Source organism: Neoarius graeffei, chromosome 19 (assembly GCF_027579695.1).
Source record: "Neoarius graeffei isolate fNeoGra1 chromosome 19, fNeoGra1.pri, whole genome shotgun sequence".
NCBI lineage: Eukaryota > Metazoa > Chordata > Actinopteri > Siluriformes > Ariidae > Neoarius > Neoarius graeffei.
This window is the reverse complement of record NC_083587.1, coordinates 12587942-12606239: the sequence shown is the minus strand read 5'-3', so window position 1 is coordinate 12606239 and position 18298 is coordinate 12587942. Positions and strand designations below refer to the sequence as shown.

At 39.6% G+C, this 18298-nt stretch overlaps 1 protein-coding gene across 5 annotated transcripts in view; it reads right to left on the bottom strand.

Moving 5' to 3' along the window:
* Positions 1-18298, bottom strand: part of zmynd11 (zinc finger, MYND-type containing 11) — a 30725-nt gene that overhangs the window by 1584 nt on the left and 10843 nt on the right. For 3 of the 5 annotated variants that reach the window (XM_060899650.1, XM_060899649.1, XM_060899652.1), the window contains 10 exons: positions 6516-6593; positions 6298-6390; positions 5819-5906; positions 5679-5734; positions 5454-5531; positions 5257-5375; positions 3442-3646; positions 3053-3121; positions 2676-2966; positions 2352-2537 (listed from right to left, as the gene is read on the bottom strand). In XM_060899650.1, the coding sequence (XP_060755633.1) occupies positions 2352-2537; positions 2676-2966; positions 3053-3121; positions 3442-3646; positions 5257-5375; positions 5454-5531; positions 5679-5734; positions 5819-5906; positions 6298-6390; positions 6516-6593 (1263 nt within the window). The remainder of the gene's footprint in view (positions 1-2351; positions 2538-2675; positions 2967-3052; positions 3122-3441; positions 3647-5256; positions 5376-5453; positions 5532-5678; positions 5735-5818; positions 5907-6297; positions 6391-6515; positions 6594-18298) is intronic. The other 2 variants (XM_060899651.1, XM_060899653.1) reach the window with 1 other exon arrangement.

Here is an 18298-nt window from a genome sequence, read left to right as displayed (position 1 = left end):
CACACACACACACACACACACACACACACACACACACACACACACACACACACACACAATGACAACTACAGCAATGCTCATAGAACACCATAAGAGGCATGTGAAAGTTATTTTGACTGCATGTTATGTACAGGCTGGTCCATAAATATTTGAACACTAGAAAAGTGTTGTCAGTCTACTGCAGTATAAAGTGGTTTAGATTGAAACTGATTTCAAAGTGCAGCTTTTTGGCTTTAACCCTCTGGGGTCTGAGGGTATTTTCTGGCACGCTAATGATTTTGTTGTCAATTTCAACAAATCTAAGCAGTATTTTCAAAGTCATATGACTGAGGTGATTCTGTTCAGTCTTAGGAATGTGTCAAGCACAAAAACTTAAATCTGCTCCACTGATTTGGATAATTAACTGGCCATCAAAACATTTATGTCCTATTGTTTTGGGTTAGAGGGTTGGCAGTGGGAGGGGTATTCAATGTGAAGAGTAAAAACCCCTCCCACTGCCAACTCTTAAGGCCAATTTATGCTGACAACCCAGTCCTCGCAGATAGCATCGCAGACAGTGTCTGCGTAGCCCCCCCACCTTCGCAGACGCTCTGCGCGCACCTCCCAAAAATTGTGACCACCGCAGAAGCCTCGCAGACAGCGCCGCAGACAAGAGGGCTCTGATTGGTCCACTCTACATCCGCTGTACACGCACTTCCGCTTCCCTACTTTCCCGGTTTGTTTTGTTTTCACGACCGGCATTTTTAAAAACACGAGCGAAGATGGAGCAGCACGAAGAGCGGTTGATTGAGGAAGTACGTACATCTATACAACTCCAGTTCTAGTCATTATAAAAAAAAAAGTTCTAGTCATTATAAGTAACCGGAGGATAAACACTCCACTAACCACACCCACCAACTACTCCTAGCGACTTCGCGCCCCCTTGCCTTGTGCCGGTGAATAACATCGCGCATGCCTATTATCCCCGCTCAACAATAAATTACACCGGTCTGCGAAAAGCTATCTGCGAAAGCCTTGTCGCACGAGCATGCAGAGGCCTTTAATCCCATCAGGTCAAGTGATCAAAACGGCTCGTCACGTTCCAACACAGTTCTAAAACTGCTTTTTACAGCATCTTCATTTATCTGGTATCTGACTTTATTTTGGTATTTGACTTGATTCAGTGTGTCTTGGAATTAACTCTTGTACTATTTTACTCAGTTCAGAGCCACAACTTACTGTTACACAATTACTCTGTCATTTTGCTCCCACTCTAACTCCAAATTTTACTCTCTAAACTCAAAATAGAGCAAAATTAACTATTTTTGAGGAAAATACTTTTAACTCTGGAAAAAACTGCTCAGTATTTTTTCCTGTGTATGCACTACAGCACACACAAATCAACCGATCTGCTCATAAGAAATAAAAGAAATATTTACACTTACTTGAGCTGATTGAGTCGAAGTAAAAAAAAAGGCAGTGCTCATCATCAGTGTCGCAGTTCCTAAGACTGAATTGAATCACTGTCCTGAAATTGAATCACTGTCCTGAATCATCCAAAGCACATACGGTAAAATCTGTATGCCATCTCCTAACATGTTTTACCTCCAAATAGCCTAAACTATGGCTGATATATTTTATCCTGTTTACAGTGGGCGTTCCCACCGCGAAAGAGAAACCAATCGAAACTGAAAGAGATCATCATGCCGTCACCATGTGAATAATCTTTTATGAATGCATAAGTGCGCGTTCAGCGCTCTGACTCCGGTGTGACTGAGTAAGCTGACAAGTTTTATGTTTCATCTAATTTAGGTAATTTTAAAAATATAATATTTGGCAGTGAGCACATCGGAAAGTGTAAAGTTTCTGTTAATATGTTTATCATGCTTGTATGATAAAAACTCGAATGAGTTTTATGAGTTCCCCACTCTTAAGGCACCAAAAGTAACTGGACAAACTAAAAATCATACATTGTCATTTTTAATACTTGGTTGCAAATCCTTTGTATTCGAGTGACTGACTTGGCCACTGCAGAACATTCCACTTCTTGCCTTAAAAAAATGTCCATCTGCACTGTGAAGCTCTGCCAAATGAGTTTTTCCACTGGTAGCTGTACACACCATCAGATCAAGTGTCATCAATGACGTGATTCTGATTAACAAATAAAGTCAAGGAGTTGAAGATGGCTGTGTATAGGAGATCCCCTCGTGATCTGACAGAGCTGGAACATTTTTCCAAGGAAGAGTGGAATAAAATTGACAAATGAAGATGAATGCTGACGCTAATACACAGATCTTCTTAATCACTGTGTTTCACTCAGACTTAGCCAGAAATTTGAAGTGTAAAGTGATGAAGTTTGCTGTTTGACTAACCCACTGCTTCTTCTTGGTCTGAGAGATGAGCTGCTTGTGTTGGTTTACCATCTTCTTCATCTCCTCCATCAGCTCCTCTTTACACTTCTCTTTTACCTGCTTACATTTGCGCTCCATCTCTGCCTGTGTGTTCGCCACTGATTTACTCACTGCCTGCCTCTTCTCCTCCTCCATCTCCACCCTTAGCTGCACACAGACACAGAATCAGATCATCAGAGCTTTTCCACAGATATACAGAATACAAACTCACAAAATGAAAATAATTCTGAATAATTCTGTAAATAATTTAGTGAATAAATCTCTCCAGCGCTGAATAAATGAAACCTTGTCCAGAGCCTCTTTCAGCACTCGCTCCGTCTCGCGCTTGTTTTCAGCCTTCATCATCTCCTTGACGTCGCTGAAGATTTTGGTGTACTTGTCATGGCACATGTTCTGACAGTTGCCCTCATTAAGCGTCTGTGTGGCACGGTGCAGCATGCGGGGAGCAGGAGAGGAGGATGATGACGGAGACTTTTTGGTTTGCGTTGAGACAGACATGCGCTCAGGCTGGTGAGAAGCAGCGGTGGGAATCTCCTGACTTGAGCTCACCGCTTCCACCTCGGGTTCAGGCTCCTGCTGAAGACCAGTGATGAGGGTAGTTATGTTCACATGAGCACACACACACACAAAAAAAAATTAAAATAAATAAAATGGTAACAAACCTCCTCTTTGGGCTCTGGTGGCTGGGAACGTCGGCTCTTTTTAGCTTTTGGTTCCTGATTACTCTTCGACTGACACACAACGAATAAGAAAGTGTGTGTATTTACATTTCAACAAGTGGAAAACACACTGTTTAATCTGCTGTATTCAAACTATTCATACAGCTTCTCTTTCAAACACTTTCACTAAGGCAGCGAGCATGCGCTCGCGCGCACACACACACACAAAGATCAGATGTGCACAAAGCTGCATCTTCAGCAATGACAAAAAAAAAGTAATATTTCCAAAAGTAAGTTGCTGTGTGCTGTATTCTCAATCACAGCATCTTATACAAGTTTTTGCCAACACTTGAAGGTGTGGAGTTACCTCCATACCTCTATACTACACTCACTTGCTCATTGCTGGTGGAGGAGATGCTGGACTCTGCCTCGTCCTGCCGCTCGTCTGTCCGTCCCTTCCATGTCCGTCCCTCACGGAGGAAGCGCTGGTGCAGCTCGAGTTCCTCACACGCTTTCTTCCAACTACTACTGCGCTTCACTTGCAGCTGCTGCACATTCACTGAAATCTCCTGGATGTTGTCTGAAGGGATCCAGGCTCTGAGGAGTACGCATGCGCGGACACACACACACAAACAGCCAAACAGAAACAACCGAACTGTTTTTGTTTTAAACTGTATTAGATTTCTGAACATGTCTGTTCAGAGATTATAGTTTTGCTTTGTCTAACTAACTGGCTCATTCTCAAATATTTGGCTGATTTTTTAGACTCACTTTCTCAACAATGTTTTAATTCAAATTTTGGCTTTTATTTTTGTGCTCATTTTCCTCTTCTTCCTGGAAGTGTTGTTTTGCTCACTGTGTATTTATACTGTAGGTCAGTACATTTTTACCACATCACTTAGCTCACAAATTCTCCTTTCTTTCATTAGCCAGACAGAAGTCTGTGGATTGACTGCCCCTGAGCTGAACACCGCACTGGTGGTGTGAACATTTTTGCCCTCTAACTTTCTTATGATGTCTTGTAAGTGAATAACTTTGTGATCTTTGAAATCAGGGTGTGTGTGCGCACACACACCATCCTTCAGACTCGGGTTAACCCCAAACATTGCTGCTAAATCATTAAACTTAATCTGAGTTCCAGTAAAATCAACCAATAATCCACTAACTGCGCAATATCTATGTTTATCATGTCACATAAGTGAGAGTTTAAATCCCCAATGATCAGAGTTGGTGTCTTTCAATAAATTTTACATCATGTTATAGAGCAGTTAGGGCTGGGCGATATGAGAAAAAATTATATCACGATATATTTTTTCAAAATTTTCGATAACGATATATATCACGATATAAATCAAATCACCATTTTTGTATTTTCTTTAATTTTCTGCTCAAAATATGAACATTACAAATTAGTAGTTCCTTCCTAATTAACAAAAATAGCTTAACAAGCCTTCAAGTTTCACAGAACCAAAACAAACTGGATGCACATTCTTTTGTTCAAATGAATAAACTGAAACTGAAAAATAAAAACTATATACCATTGTTAATCATTTGTGCAAATTCTAGCAGCTTTCAAATAAACATAAAAGACGTATTGACGTGTAAACCTTATGCTGCAAGGAGAAAAAAAGTGCAATCCTGTACGTCAGTGTGTTTAAGGTTTTGTGTAACACTTTGTTGTATGTCCGATTTTAAATATCCAAAATACCTCCACACAACCGAAGATCTCTGGCCCTTCTTTTCAACGATGTCCTCCAGGGCAGTGCTCTGACTTTCCTGTTCAGAACTCCGGTCAGTCGGCTTCTCGCTCATTTTTATAATCGCTTTGTTTCACGCTTTGTTGGAGAAATGCCGCGCTCCTGCAAACTTCACCACAGCCATGCTGTGCGTTGCTGCTACACGTGTGTGTTTGTGTGTGCACGCAACCTAACTTGACGTGGCTCTCTTCCAACTGATTGGTTACGTGCGGTACTGTTTAGTTATGATTGGCTATTCGCGTGTCTGTCAAAACTTCGGACGAAGTAATTTTATTGAAGGCGTAGGCTTATCGTAGGCATATCGTACGTGTCTAATTTCTAATCGTAGAGATTTTATATCGTGAATAACATCGTAATCGTAAAATCGCCCAGCCCTAAGAGCAGTTATATGGCGGATCTGTCATTTTCATTCTTCAGGTAAATGAAGTGCACACAGCGTTTAATTCTCACCTCTGATGCTGGTGACCAAAGAAACGAACATCAACCTGGTTCCCTTCTCGCTGCATCACTTTGGCAGGCCAGTAACCGAAACCCTTCATTCTGGCCCAGACCAGCTCATGATTGGGAACCTGAAAACACACACACACACACACATCAGGACTGTGTGTGTCTGGACAGTATGGACAGTATCTCTAAGTAGTACTTACACAGGGATAACAGAACCAGTTATCAGGCCGAGCATTAGAGAGATGAAAACAGTTTCTGCATAACAGCAACTCATTCAACTGAAAAAAATTAAATATAAAGATCAGTTTTCCCACTCAAAGACTTTGCATCATTTTATTGTAACATTTTATTTAACATTTCACTGAGACATTAAAAAAAAAGAAAAATAAGAAAATAAAAAAAATTAAGTCACTGTGAGCTCTTACCTCGTGGCATGTGTCGTTGTAGAGAAGTCTGGCAATTTCAGTCTGATCGCTACGCGCTGAAAGGGAAAAAACTCAAGTCAGAAATCAGCATGTTCATCATTACTTCAAGTCTTTCAGCACCACAATTTCATCACTCTGACCTCCGTGCAGAATTGCTGTGTTGTGGACAATCAGCTGAGCGTCTGCTTTAAACTCCTCAAAGTTCTTGTACTTGCCCTCAGAAATGTTCTGCATGTGAAATGAGGAGAAGGAGAACATAAGGAGCAGAAGCTCTGAAGAGCTCAGATTTCTATTGTCTCTGGGGAGCTGTAATTTTATTCTACACAGACCATCCTAGATTAGGATAAAATAAGAGTTCACAGTAGGATCTCAGTAACTGCGGTCTTTAATTATATTTGGATTTGACATGTGCACTGTTCCAGTCCTTCCCAAAAAAAAAAAACCTGCAGGAAAGAACCTGCTCAGGAGACCAGAGAGACTACTGACAAACCTGCATTCATTTTCAATATAATGTTTTGAGCCTTTTTTTTTTTCTTCATTACACAAACTCATTATACAATAACAACCATTAACACACACTATTAACTGGACTAAATCTTAGCACTGCATCATGACTCACCTCCTGAATATTATCCACATCCAGCGCCGTGTGGATCAGCCTCCGGTACATGGCCTGCTTTGTCTCTTTGCCTCTCTTGTGCAGGTCGATGGCCTGAACATCAGAGATGCAGCAGTAAGTACAAGCCGCACACTGGAGTAACGTGAGCAAAACTGATTCATACATTAGAGGAAAAGAGGAGAAATCATTTTTAGAGATAAACAGAATTGTAAACATACCCGTTCTTTCATACGTGCAAGAATGAACCTGAGATATATGACCATCTCCTGTTTAGTAAAGTTCCTCCTTTTACTGCCCTATGAGGAACACCAATACAAAAAACAATGCATCTTGTGTTGAGAATTCGGTGATGTGATTTCCATTTTATATACATACGAGGGTAAGTCAAAAAGTTCTAAGACAAATTGAAAAAAATATTTATTTATGAAAATAACAAAGCTATTTCTCTACATATCCTCCATGTAAGTCTGAACACTTCTGCAAGCAGTGTTTCCATCTGAAAATTCCTTCTTTGTAGAATTCTGGGGGATGTTTTTCACACCTTTTGAAATTATAACATCTGTCTTAGAACTTTTTGACTTACCCTCGTATATACATTACATGTATTACACACACGTTTTACTGGGAAATGCGCCACTTGTATTTTTCATGTGAATTACATCCGGGACATTGAGTGAAATATTTTTCAATATCTTCACTCGTGAGGAAATTTGATGAATTCTTTTGATAAATTTGGATACTTTTAGTTTGTGAATGTGCCTATAAAATAAAAGGAAAATTACACATTGACTTGAAGATAGGAAGTTTATCTTAAAACACATTTTTCATAAGAAATGCATTGTGGATCTGAGTGACATTTCCTGATATTTCAAGCCGAAGAGGTGTTTTCCCAGTGTCTTCCCGAAGACTAGATGCGCATGGTCAAAATGGCAAACCGGTTCAAAATTAAAATTCTTTTGATTAACTTGGGGGCAGTATGGTGGTGTAGTGGTTAGCAGTAGCACTGTCGCCTCACAGCAAGAAGGTCCTGGGTTCGAGCCCTGTGGCCGGCGAGGGCCTTTCTGTGTGGAGTTTGCATGTTCTCCCCGTGTCTGCGTGGGTTTCCTCCGGGTGGTCTGGTTTCCCCCACAGTCCAAAGACATGCAGGTTAGGCTAACTGGTGGCTCTAAATTGACCGTAGGTGTGAATGTGAATGGTTGTGTGTCTTTATGTGTCAGCCCTGCGATGACCTGGTGACTTGTCCAGGTTGTACCCCGCCTCTCGCCCACAGTCAGCTGGGATAGGCTCCAGCTTGCCTGCGACCCTGCACAGGATAAGTGGCTACAGATAATGGATGGATGGATTAACTTGCATATTTTTTTTTGTGGATGCGTCCATATAATAAAAAGAACATTAAATGGTGGCACGAACCTATGAAGTTTATCATTTCACGTTATATTACATTACATACATTTAGCACATCCTCTTATCCAGAGTGACGTACAACATACCCAGTGCAGCTTAGAAAGCAGTTGGGGGTTAGGTGCCTTGTTCAAGGGCACTTCAGCCATTCCTGCTGGTCCAAGGAATCAAACTGGTGACCTTTCGGTCGCAAAGCTGCTTCTCTAACGTTTAAGCCATGGCTTCCCCCTGCTTCACTCACTTGTAAAATATACATTCACCACTCGAAGATAAACTTCACAATTCAGGCAATTGTGTAATATTCTCTCTCTCATGTATATAATTTTTTAAAATTTATATACAACCCTGATTCCAAAAGAGTTGGGACAAAGTACAAATTGTAAATAAAAACGGAATGCAATGATGTGGAAGTTTCAAAATTCTATATTTTATTCAGAATAGAACATAGATGACATATCAAATGATTAAACTGAGAAAATGTATCATTTAAAGTGAAAAATTAGGTGATTTTAAATTTCATGACAACACATCTCAAAAAAGTTGGGACAAGGCCATGTTTACCACTGTGAGACATCCCCTTTTCTCTTTACAACAGTCTGTAAACATCTGGGGACTGAGGAGACAAGTTGCTCAAGTTTAGGAATAGGAATGTTAACCCATTCTTGTCTAATGTAGGATTCTAGTTGCTCAACTGTCTTAGATCTTTTTTGTAGTATCTTCCGTTTTATGATGCGCCAAATGTTTTCTATGGGTGAAAGATCTGGACTGCAGACTGGCCAGTTCAGTACCCAGACCCTTCTTCTACGCAGCCATGATGGTGTAATTGATGCAGTATGTGGTTTGGCATTGTCATGTTGGAAAATGCAAGGTCTTCCCTGAAAGAGACGTCGTCTGGATGGGAGCATATGTTGCTCTAGGACCTGGACATACCTTTCAGCATTGATGGTGTCTTTCCAGATGTGTAAGCTGCCCATGCCACACACACACTAATGCAACCCCATACCATCAGAGATGCAGGCTTCTGAACTGAGCGCTGATAACAACTTGGGTCGTCCTTCTCCTCCTTAGTCCGAATGACACAGCGTCCCTGATTTCCAAAAAGAACTTCAAATTTTGATTCGTCTGACCACAGAAGAGTTTTCCACTTTGCCACAGTCCATTTTAAATGAGCCTTGGCCCAGAGAAGACGTCTGCGCTTCTGGATCATGTTTAGATACGGCTTCTTCTTTGAACTATAGAGTTTTAGCTGGCAACGGCGAATTGTGTTCACAGATAATGTTCTCTGGAAATATTCCTGAGCCCATTTTGTGATTTCCAATACAGAAGCATTGCCTGTATGTGACGCAGTGCCGTCTAAGGGCCCGAAGATCACGGGCACCCAGTATGGTTTTCCGGCCTTGACCCTTAGGCACAGAGATTCTGCCAGATTCTCTGAATCTTTTGATGATGATATGCACTGTAGATGATGATATGTTCAAACTCTTTGCAATTTTACACTGTCGAACTCCTTTCTGATATTGCTCCACTATTTGTCGGCGCAGAATTAGGGGGATTGGTGATCCTCTTCCCATCTTTACTTCTGAGAGCCGCTGCTACTCCAACATGCTCTTTTTATACCCAGTCATGTTAATGACCTATTGCCAATTGACCTAATGAGTTGCAATTAGGTCCTTCAGCTGTTCGTTTTTTGTACCTTTAACTTTTCCAGTCTCTTATTGCCCCTGTCCCAACTTTTTTGAGATGTGTTGCTGTCATGAAATTTCAAATGAGCCAAATATTTGGCATGAAATTTCAAAATGTCTCACTTTCGACATTTGATATGTTGTCTATGTTCTATTGTGAATACAATATCAGTTTTTGAGATTTGTAAATTATTGCATTCCGTTTTTAATTACAATTTGTACTTTGTCCCAACTTTTTTAGAATCGGGTTGTAAATATATATATATATATATATATATATATATATATATATATATATATATATATGACACAAACAGTGCCCAGGGTAAATGAGTATACCCCCTTTGAAAAGTAACAGTTTAAACAATATCTCAATGAACACAATTTCCAAAATGGTGACAAGACAAATTTTAATACATCTGTTTAACTTATAACATGAAAGTAAGGTTAATAATACAACTTAGTTTACACATTTTTCAGTTTTACTCAAATTAGGGTGGTGCAAAAATGAGTACACCCCACAACAAAAACTACTACATCCAGTACTTTGTATGGCTTCCATGATTTTTAATGACAGCACCAAGTCTTCTACGCATGGAATGAACAAGTTGGCGACATTTTGCAATATCAATCTTTTTCCATTCTTCAACAATGACCTCTTTTATTGACTGGATGCTGGATGGAGAGTGATGCTCAACTTGTCTCTTCAGAATTCCCCAAAGAAAATAATTTCTTTACACCACAAAGGTGAAGGCTACAAGAAGATCAGCAAAGCTTTACTCATCAGTCAGAATACTGTAGCAAAAGTGGTACAAAAATTTAAGAAAGATGGAACTGCAACCATCTCAGAGACGTCCAGGTCGTCCACGGAAGTTAACACCTTGACAGGAGCATCTTCTGATGAGAAGGGTTGAAGAAAATCGGCATGCAAGTTCACTGCAGTTATCTAAAGAAGTAGAAAGCCAAACTGGGGTGACTATTTCCTGTGACGCAATACGGCGTACGCTGCAGAGGAATGGCATGCATGGATGCCGTCCACGAAAGAAGCCTCTCCTAAAGCCCAGGCACAAAAAAGCCCACCTAGAATTTGCCAGGGCCCATGCTGACAAAGATGAAGACTATTGGGACTCTATACTCTGGAGTGATGAGACCAAGATAAATGTTTTTGGAACTGATGGCTTCAAAACTGTATGGCGTTGCAAAGGTGAGGAATACAAAGAAAAATGTATGGTGCCTACAGTGAAACATGGTGGTGGCAGTGATCTTATGTGGGGCTGCATGAGTGCTGCTGGTGTCGGGGAGCTGCATTTCATTGATGGCATCATGAATTCACAGATATATTGCTCTATACTGAAAGAGAAGATGTTACCATCACTCCGTGCCCTTGGTCATCGTGCACTTTTCCAACATGACTAAACACACATCTAAGGCCACTGTTGGATTTCTGAAGAAGAACAGGGTGAACGTGATTCAGTGGCCAAGTATGTCTCCTGATCTGAACCCAATCGAACACCTATGGGGAATTCTGGAGACAAGTTGAGCATCATTCTCCATCCAGCATCCAGTCATAAAAGAGGTCATTGTTGAAGAATGGAAAAAGATTGATGTTGCAAAATGTCGCCAACTTGTTCATTCCATGCGTAGAAGACTTGGTGCTGTCATTAAAAATCATGGAGGCCATACAAAGTACTAGATGTAGTAGTTTTTGTTGTGGGGTGTACTCATTTTTGCACCACCCTAATTTGAGGAAAACTGAAAAAACATGTAATCTAAGTTATATTATTAACCTTACTTTCACATTATAAGTTAAACAGATGTATTACATTTTGGAAATTGTTTGTGTTCACTGAGATATTGTTTAAAATGTTACTTTTCAAAGGGGGTATACTCCTTTACGTTGGGCACTGTGTGTGTGTGTGTGTGTGTGTGTGTGTGTGTGTGTAATATATATTATTTATATATACACACTTCATTCACACATTTCATATATATTAAAACACTGCATATGCGCATATATATATATATATATATATATATATATATATATATATATATGCAGAGTTTTCATATATAAGATAAACACACACACACTAATATATATATATAATATACACACACACAATTTCACTGGCCACATTAAGAACACCTGTCCACCTGCTGTTTTATGCAGTTTTCTAATCAGCCTATCCCTTGACAGCAGCACAATGCATAAAATCATGCAGATACAAATCAAGAGCATATATATATATATATATATATATATATATATATATATATATATATATACACACACACACACACACATATATACACACATACATACAGTTGTGCTCATAAGTTTACATACCCTGGCAGAATCTATGATTCTTTGACCATTTTTCAGAGAATATGAATGATAACACAAAAACATCTTTTCCACTCATGCTTAGTGGTTGGGTGAAACCATTTATTGTCAAACAACTGTGTTTTCTCTTTTTAAATCATAATGACAACAGAAACTACCTAAATGACCCTGATCAAAAGTTCACATACCCTGGTGATTTTTGGCCTGATAACATGCACAGAAGTTGACACAAATGGGTTTGAATAGCTACTAAAGGTAACATCCTCACCTGTGATCTGTTTGCTTGTAATCAGTGTGTGTGCATAAAAGCTGAGTGAGTTTCTGGGATCCAGACAGACTCTTGCATCTTTCATCCAGCCACTGACGTTTCTGGATTCTGAGTCATGGGGAAAGCAAAAGAATTGTCAACGGATCTACGGGAAAAGGTAGTTGAACTGTATAAAACAGGAAAGGGATACAAGAAGATATCCAAGGAATTGATAATGCCAGTCAGCAGTGTTCAAACTGTGATTAACAAATGGAAAATCAGGGGCTCTGTTAAAACCAAGCAAATGCCACAAGGTATCTCACCTACAATATGCCAAACAGCACAGAGACAAGCCTCAAAGCTTCTGGAACAAGGTAATTTGGAGTGATGAGACCAAAATTGAACTTTTTGGCCACAACCATAAACGTTACATTTGGAGAGGTATCAACAAGGCCTATGATGAAAGGAACACCATTCCTACTGTAAAGCACGGAGGTGGATCGCTGATGTTTTGGGGATGTGTGAGGTACAAAGGCACAGGAAACTTGGTCAAAGTTGAAGGAAAGATGAATGCAGCACGTTATCAGCAAATACTGGAGGCAAATTTGCACTCATCAGCCCGGAAGCTGCGCATGGGACATACTTGGACGTTCCAACATGACAACGATCCAAAACACAAGGCCAAGTCGACCTGTCATTGGCTACAGCAGAACAAAGTGAAGGTTCTGGAGTGGCCATCTCAGTCTCCTGACCTCAATATCATTGAGCCACTCTGGGGAGATCTCAAGCGCGCAGTTCATGCAAGACAGCCCAGGAATTTACAGGAACTGGAGGCTTTTTGCCAAGAAGAATGGGCAGCTTTACCATCTGAGAAAATAAAGAGCCTCATCCACAACTACCACAAAAGACTTCAGGCTGTCATTGATGTTAGAGGGGGCAATACACGGTATTAAGAACTGGGGTATGTAAACTTTTGATCAGGGTTATTTGGATGTTTTTTGTTGTCATTATGATTTAAAAATAGAAAACACAGTTGTTTATCAATAAATGGCTTCACCCAACCACTAACCATGAGTGGGAAAAAAGTTTTTGTATTATTATTCATATTCTCTGAAAAAAGGCCAAGAAAGCAAAAATTATGCCAGGGTATGTAAACTTATGAGGACAACTGTACATAGATAGATATATAGACACACACAGACACAGTTTTCCCCAAAGCATTTTAGCATATCGGGCACGCTTGCTCTGCCTGCCGATATGCTTAATCGCTTTAGTTAAAATCCGATACGCTTCGATTTATACCGATACGTTAAATTTCCTACCCACAAGTAAGTAGATACATAGGACAGCAAATAACAGATCCATTTACATATTGATTGATTTTTGTGTTAAACAAGCGGTCTTTTTTTCCAATGTTTGTGTTGATTCTGTCAAAGTAATATGTCCGCATGGTATGATGTAAACAAACTGTAATCTGTTGGCTATGTCAAGATCACGTGTTCAAACTGTCCAATAAAAATATTGAAAGAAAACGTCAGACATCCCGGAATTTTCCGATTCATTATAAGTGATCTCATTGGCTGCCGATGTTGTCCCCCACCAGACGGACAAAGCCGACTGATTTTAATCACAAATGTTTGATCACAAATGTTTTGATCACAAATGTTTAATCACAAATGTTTTATTATCATTATGGTTTCGATCAAAGATTGGTTGACTTAAATGCAGGGCTTTGAACCGGAATTTTTTTCCTATTGGTTCGTTCCGAACAGAAACGGAATTTTAACGTTTCCGGTTTTGGGTTCCACCATTAAATAGACGTTCCCGAACCGGTTAGAACAAAAAAATTTCGTTCCCGGAACGGTTAATTACGTTCCCTGTCAGCTGTTTAACAAATGGCTATAAAATTATGTCTCTGTCTCATCCAGCTTAAGCCAAATGTAGGCTAATTCTATTACAACCTTCATTAAATAAGACAAGAAATAATTCAAAACAATTATTATTTCAAATGTTGGTGATTTGGATTCTCAGTATGTCTTCCCATCTACACAAACAGAAAAAGTGCCAAAAATGAAAGATAATTCGTTTAGTGTGTTACCAAAGGCTAGTCAGGCCCTATAGAGGGCTACCGCATGACGTCACCGCGCCGCGAGATTTCGGTAGTCGCCATATTGGAAGACCAAGTACACATCTATGCAAGTACATACATACATAAAACAAACTACACCTGAAATGTAGCCAGGGCCGGTTCTGCCCTAATCTGGACCCGGGTGCAACATCGCGCAACCCCCCCCCCCCCCCCCCAAAAAAAACCCACCAGTCTAAATCAGGACAACCATCACATAACTATAACTATAAACATTTTATATCAACTATTTTAACTAAATGGGCTATAATAAATAAGCCTGCAGGCAGCCACGGCGGGCTGCCTCAGAAAAGTAACCATTCAATGACAACTGAAAGCCTGCAGCCACGGCGGGCTGCCTCAGAAAACTAACCATTCAATGACGCAACTGAAAGCCTGCAGCCACGGCGGGCTGCCTTAAAAAGTAACCATTTGTCCTACCTTAAAACTCGTTTTGCATTTTCTGCCTCCTTTTTTGTATTTTCGACCCTCTGTTTTTCTTTCCTTTTCTGAAAACCCGATTTGTGTCCAGACATTTTGTTCTGCTACCAACGAACTAACTCGTCAGGTCTCGTCTCTCGAGCCCGCGATGATTCCCGTGGGAAGGGCAACAATTGATACATTTTTACAAACAGCCAATAGGGAGGTTGCATCGTTCAGGCTCTTCTTTGCTCAGACACTCAGTAATGCACTTACTCACTAGTAGTCCACCTTCCCGCTCTCTCCATTCAATCAGCGAACGTCACACAGGAAGTGAACCCCAGCGGGTCATAGAAACTTGCGCAGGAGAAGAATGACTATTTGTAGGCTACAGAAACTTTGAGGAACGAAATAAAAACCGGTATTAACCGGTTACCATTATTTTTAATAAGCGTTTCTGTTCCGGAACATAAAAAATAATAAAGTTTCTGGTTTCGTTTCTGTTCCATGTGAAATAGAAAAAGTTCCCGGTTTTCGTTTTCGTTCCTTGAACCGGTTCAAAGCCCTGCTTAAATGTCAACAAACCCACGTGAGTGATAACGCACAAAACCAGACAACTGTCACGACAACGAAAACATCGTCAATTTTGATCACAGCGACTGGCTCAAAAAGCACTCGCTGGACAATTTGATCCACATCAGCATGGATGACAGCAAGATGGACTATGAGAGGGTTGCCCAACTTTGGGCCAAGCAAAAGCCAAGGGGAATGAATCTGCTTTAAAGGAGTAGAAAACTTAATTCATTAGTTTGGGTTTGCAGAAAAATTATGTACTTATAAACAGTCTCACGAAGTGAAGTTGTCCAAATGTGTCAAATATAGCATAATCTCATCTCATTATCTCTAGCCGCTTTATCCTTCTACAGGGTCGCAGGCAAGCTGGAGCCTATCCCAGCTGACTACAGGCGAAAGGCGGGGTACACCCTGGACAAGTCACCAGGTCATCACAGGGCTGACACATAGACACAGACAACCATTCACACTCACATTCACACCTACGGTCAATTTAGAGTCACCAGTTAACCTAACCTGCATGTCTTTGGACTGTGGGGGAAACCGGAGCACCCGGAGGAAACCCACGCGGACACGGGGAGAACATGCAAACTCCGCACAGAAAGGCCCTCGCCGGCCACGGGGCTTGAACCCGGACCTTCTTGCTGTGAGGCGACAGTGCTAACCACTACACCACCGTGCCGCCAAATATAGCATAATTTCAAATAATAATCATAAGCATTTTTGGCAGTGTGAGGTCACTGGGATCCATTTAACAAAAGAAGGCCATTTATTATTTTGTTAAAAGGTCACAGTGACATCACACTGCCAAATATGCTTATCATTATTATTCAAAATTATGCTTCATTTGACACTTATTAACAAATTCTCTTCATGAATCTGTTTATAAGTACATAATCTTTCTGCAAACTTAAATGTATGCATCAAGTTTTCTTTTCCTTTAAATATGTTTTAATCTTAATCTAGTCCATTTAATAAAGTGCCAAAATTTAAACTTTATAATATGCAGTTGCCTTACTTTTCTTTTCAGTGCATCTTAGTTATACATATATTATGGTAATTATATCAGAAACATTCTAAATCTGAACAGTGGTTTTCTCTGTTATAGTTATAGTAATACAGCAAATCTGAACAGTGGTTTGCTCTGTTATAGTTATAGTAATACAGCAACTTATTTTAAGGTGGCAGTTCTTAGGTTCAGATATCTTTGTGATCAACAGGAGGTCATGATGATCGATTCTCTTCATTGGACTGCATAAGATGGAGCAAACCACTGTTCATATTTTCATGTACATTTTTGTTACAACACTACTTGATCATGGATAATTAAGGCATCCCCATAGATTTTCAATCTATCATATACCTAAGTAATCTATAACAAAACAGTTTAACTTTCATGTTGAACTTTAAGGTGAAATTTCAAATGCGTATACATTAATACTATTTAGGTCAGAAATCATTGAAACACTGGTAAAATCTATCCTATAATCATGCATCTAAAACCTCTCAGAAACCCTGAAAATGCACCTGAGAGCATCCATTTTCAAAAAATTTCCCTGGGGGGAATGACCCCGGACCCCCCCCAGTTTTGCTTCGCACCTACGGTGCTCAATTGTCTGTGTATCATCATCCCAGAATTTAGGGCTTTAATTTTTTTTCTGGGGAAAACACTGCATATGCATATATGTATGCAGTGTTTTCATATATATATATATATATATATATATATATATATATATATATATATATATATTAGATAAAAATACACACACACACACACACACACATATATATATATATATATATATATATATATATATATATATATACACACACACACACACACACACACACACACACATATATACATACATACACACACAATTTCACTGGCCACATTAGGAACACCTGTCCACCTGCTGTTTTATGCAGTTTTCTAATCAGCCTATCCCTTGACAGCAGCACAATGCATAAAATCATGCAGATACAAATCAAGAGCTTCAGTTAATGTTCACTTCAAACATAAGAACGGGAAAATTTGTGATCTCAAAGTGTGACTTTCACTGTTACATGGGTGTTGGCGCCAGATGGACTGGTTTGAGTATTTCAGAAACTGCTAGACTGGTACCAAAATCCAGAATTGTGACACCCAAAGGCATTTTTGAGACAAAGTCAGCAAACAGTCTTATTTTGTCAATTTGGGTGTGCCGAATTCAAATCTGCAATATGCCGAGCTCTAGCTGACCTCTGTTGACCTCTAGAGGTCATTGAACTTTGGGCCTGTAAACGTCTCAGCTGAACCCAGTTTCTCAGCTTTCTAAGGAATGAAATGTACTAAAATGATTAATGAAGTTAGCAAATGGCCTTGTTTGTTAAACATTTGGGTGCTGAATTCATTTTTCATTTGTAAAACGACATATGACCTCTGATAACGGCATTTTTAAACTGACTTTACTCCCCCAAAAAGAATATGAACAGACAAAAAACAAATAGAAAGGAACAAATACAACATTAAATGCCAGTCCATGTACATGTGACTTACTTTTCACAATGAGAATGCCTAGGCGATCACCTTACATAACATTGCATTACATTTAGCGATTATTGTTTATACAAAGCTACTGAAAAAGGACAGATTCAGCAGCATACAAAATGTGGGGGCATACAGGGTATACAGGTTAATCAGGGTTAGTATACATGAGAGTTTTTTTCTTTGTTGTTTGTTTTTTGTTTTGTTTTAAACGGGGTAAAGCCTTTACAAAAAACAAACAACAAAGAAAAAAACTCTCATATATACTAACCCTGATTAACCGGTATACCCCCACATTTTGTATGCTGCTGAATCTGTCCTTTTTTCAGTAGCTTTGTATAAACAATAACCGCTAAATGTAATGCAATGTTATGTAAGGTGATCGCCTAGGCATTCTCATTGTGAAAAGTAAGTCACATGTACATGAACTGGCATTTAATGTTGTATTTGTTCCTTTCTATTTGTTTTTTGTCTGTTCATATTCTTTTTGGGGGAGTAAAGTCAGTTTAAAAATGCCGTTAAATGCATAGGCCTATAGGCCAAGTTTAATGACCTTGAGGTTATCAGAGGTCATATGTCGTTTTACAAATGAAAAATGAATTCAGCACCCAAACGTTTAACAAACAAGGCCATTTGCTAACTTCATTAATCATTTTAGTACATTTCATTCCTTAGAAAG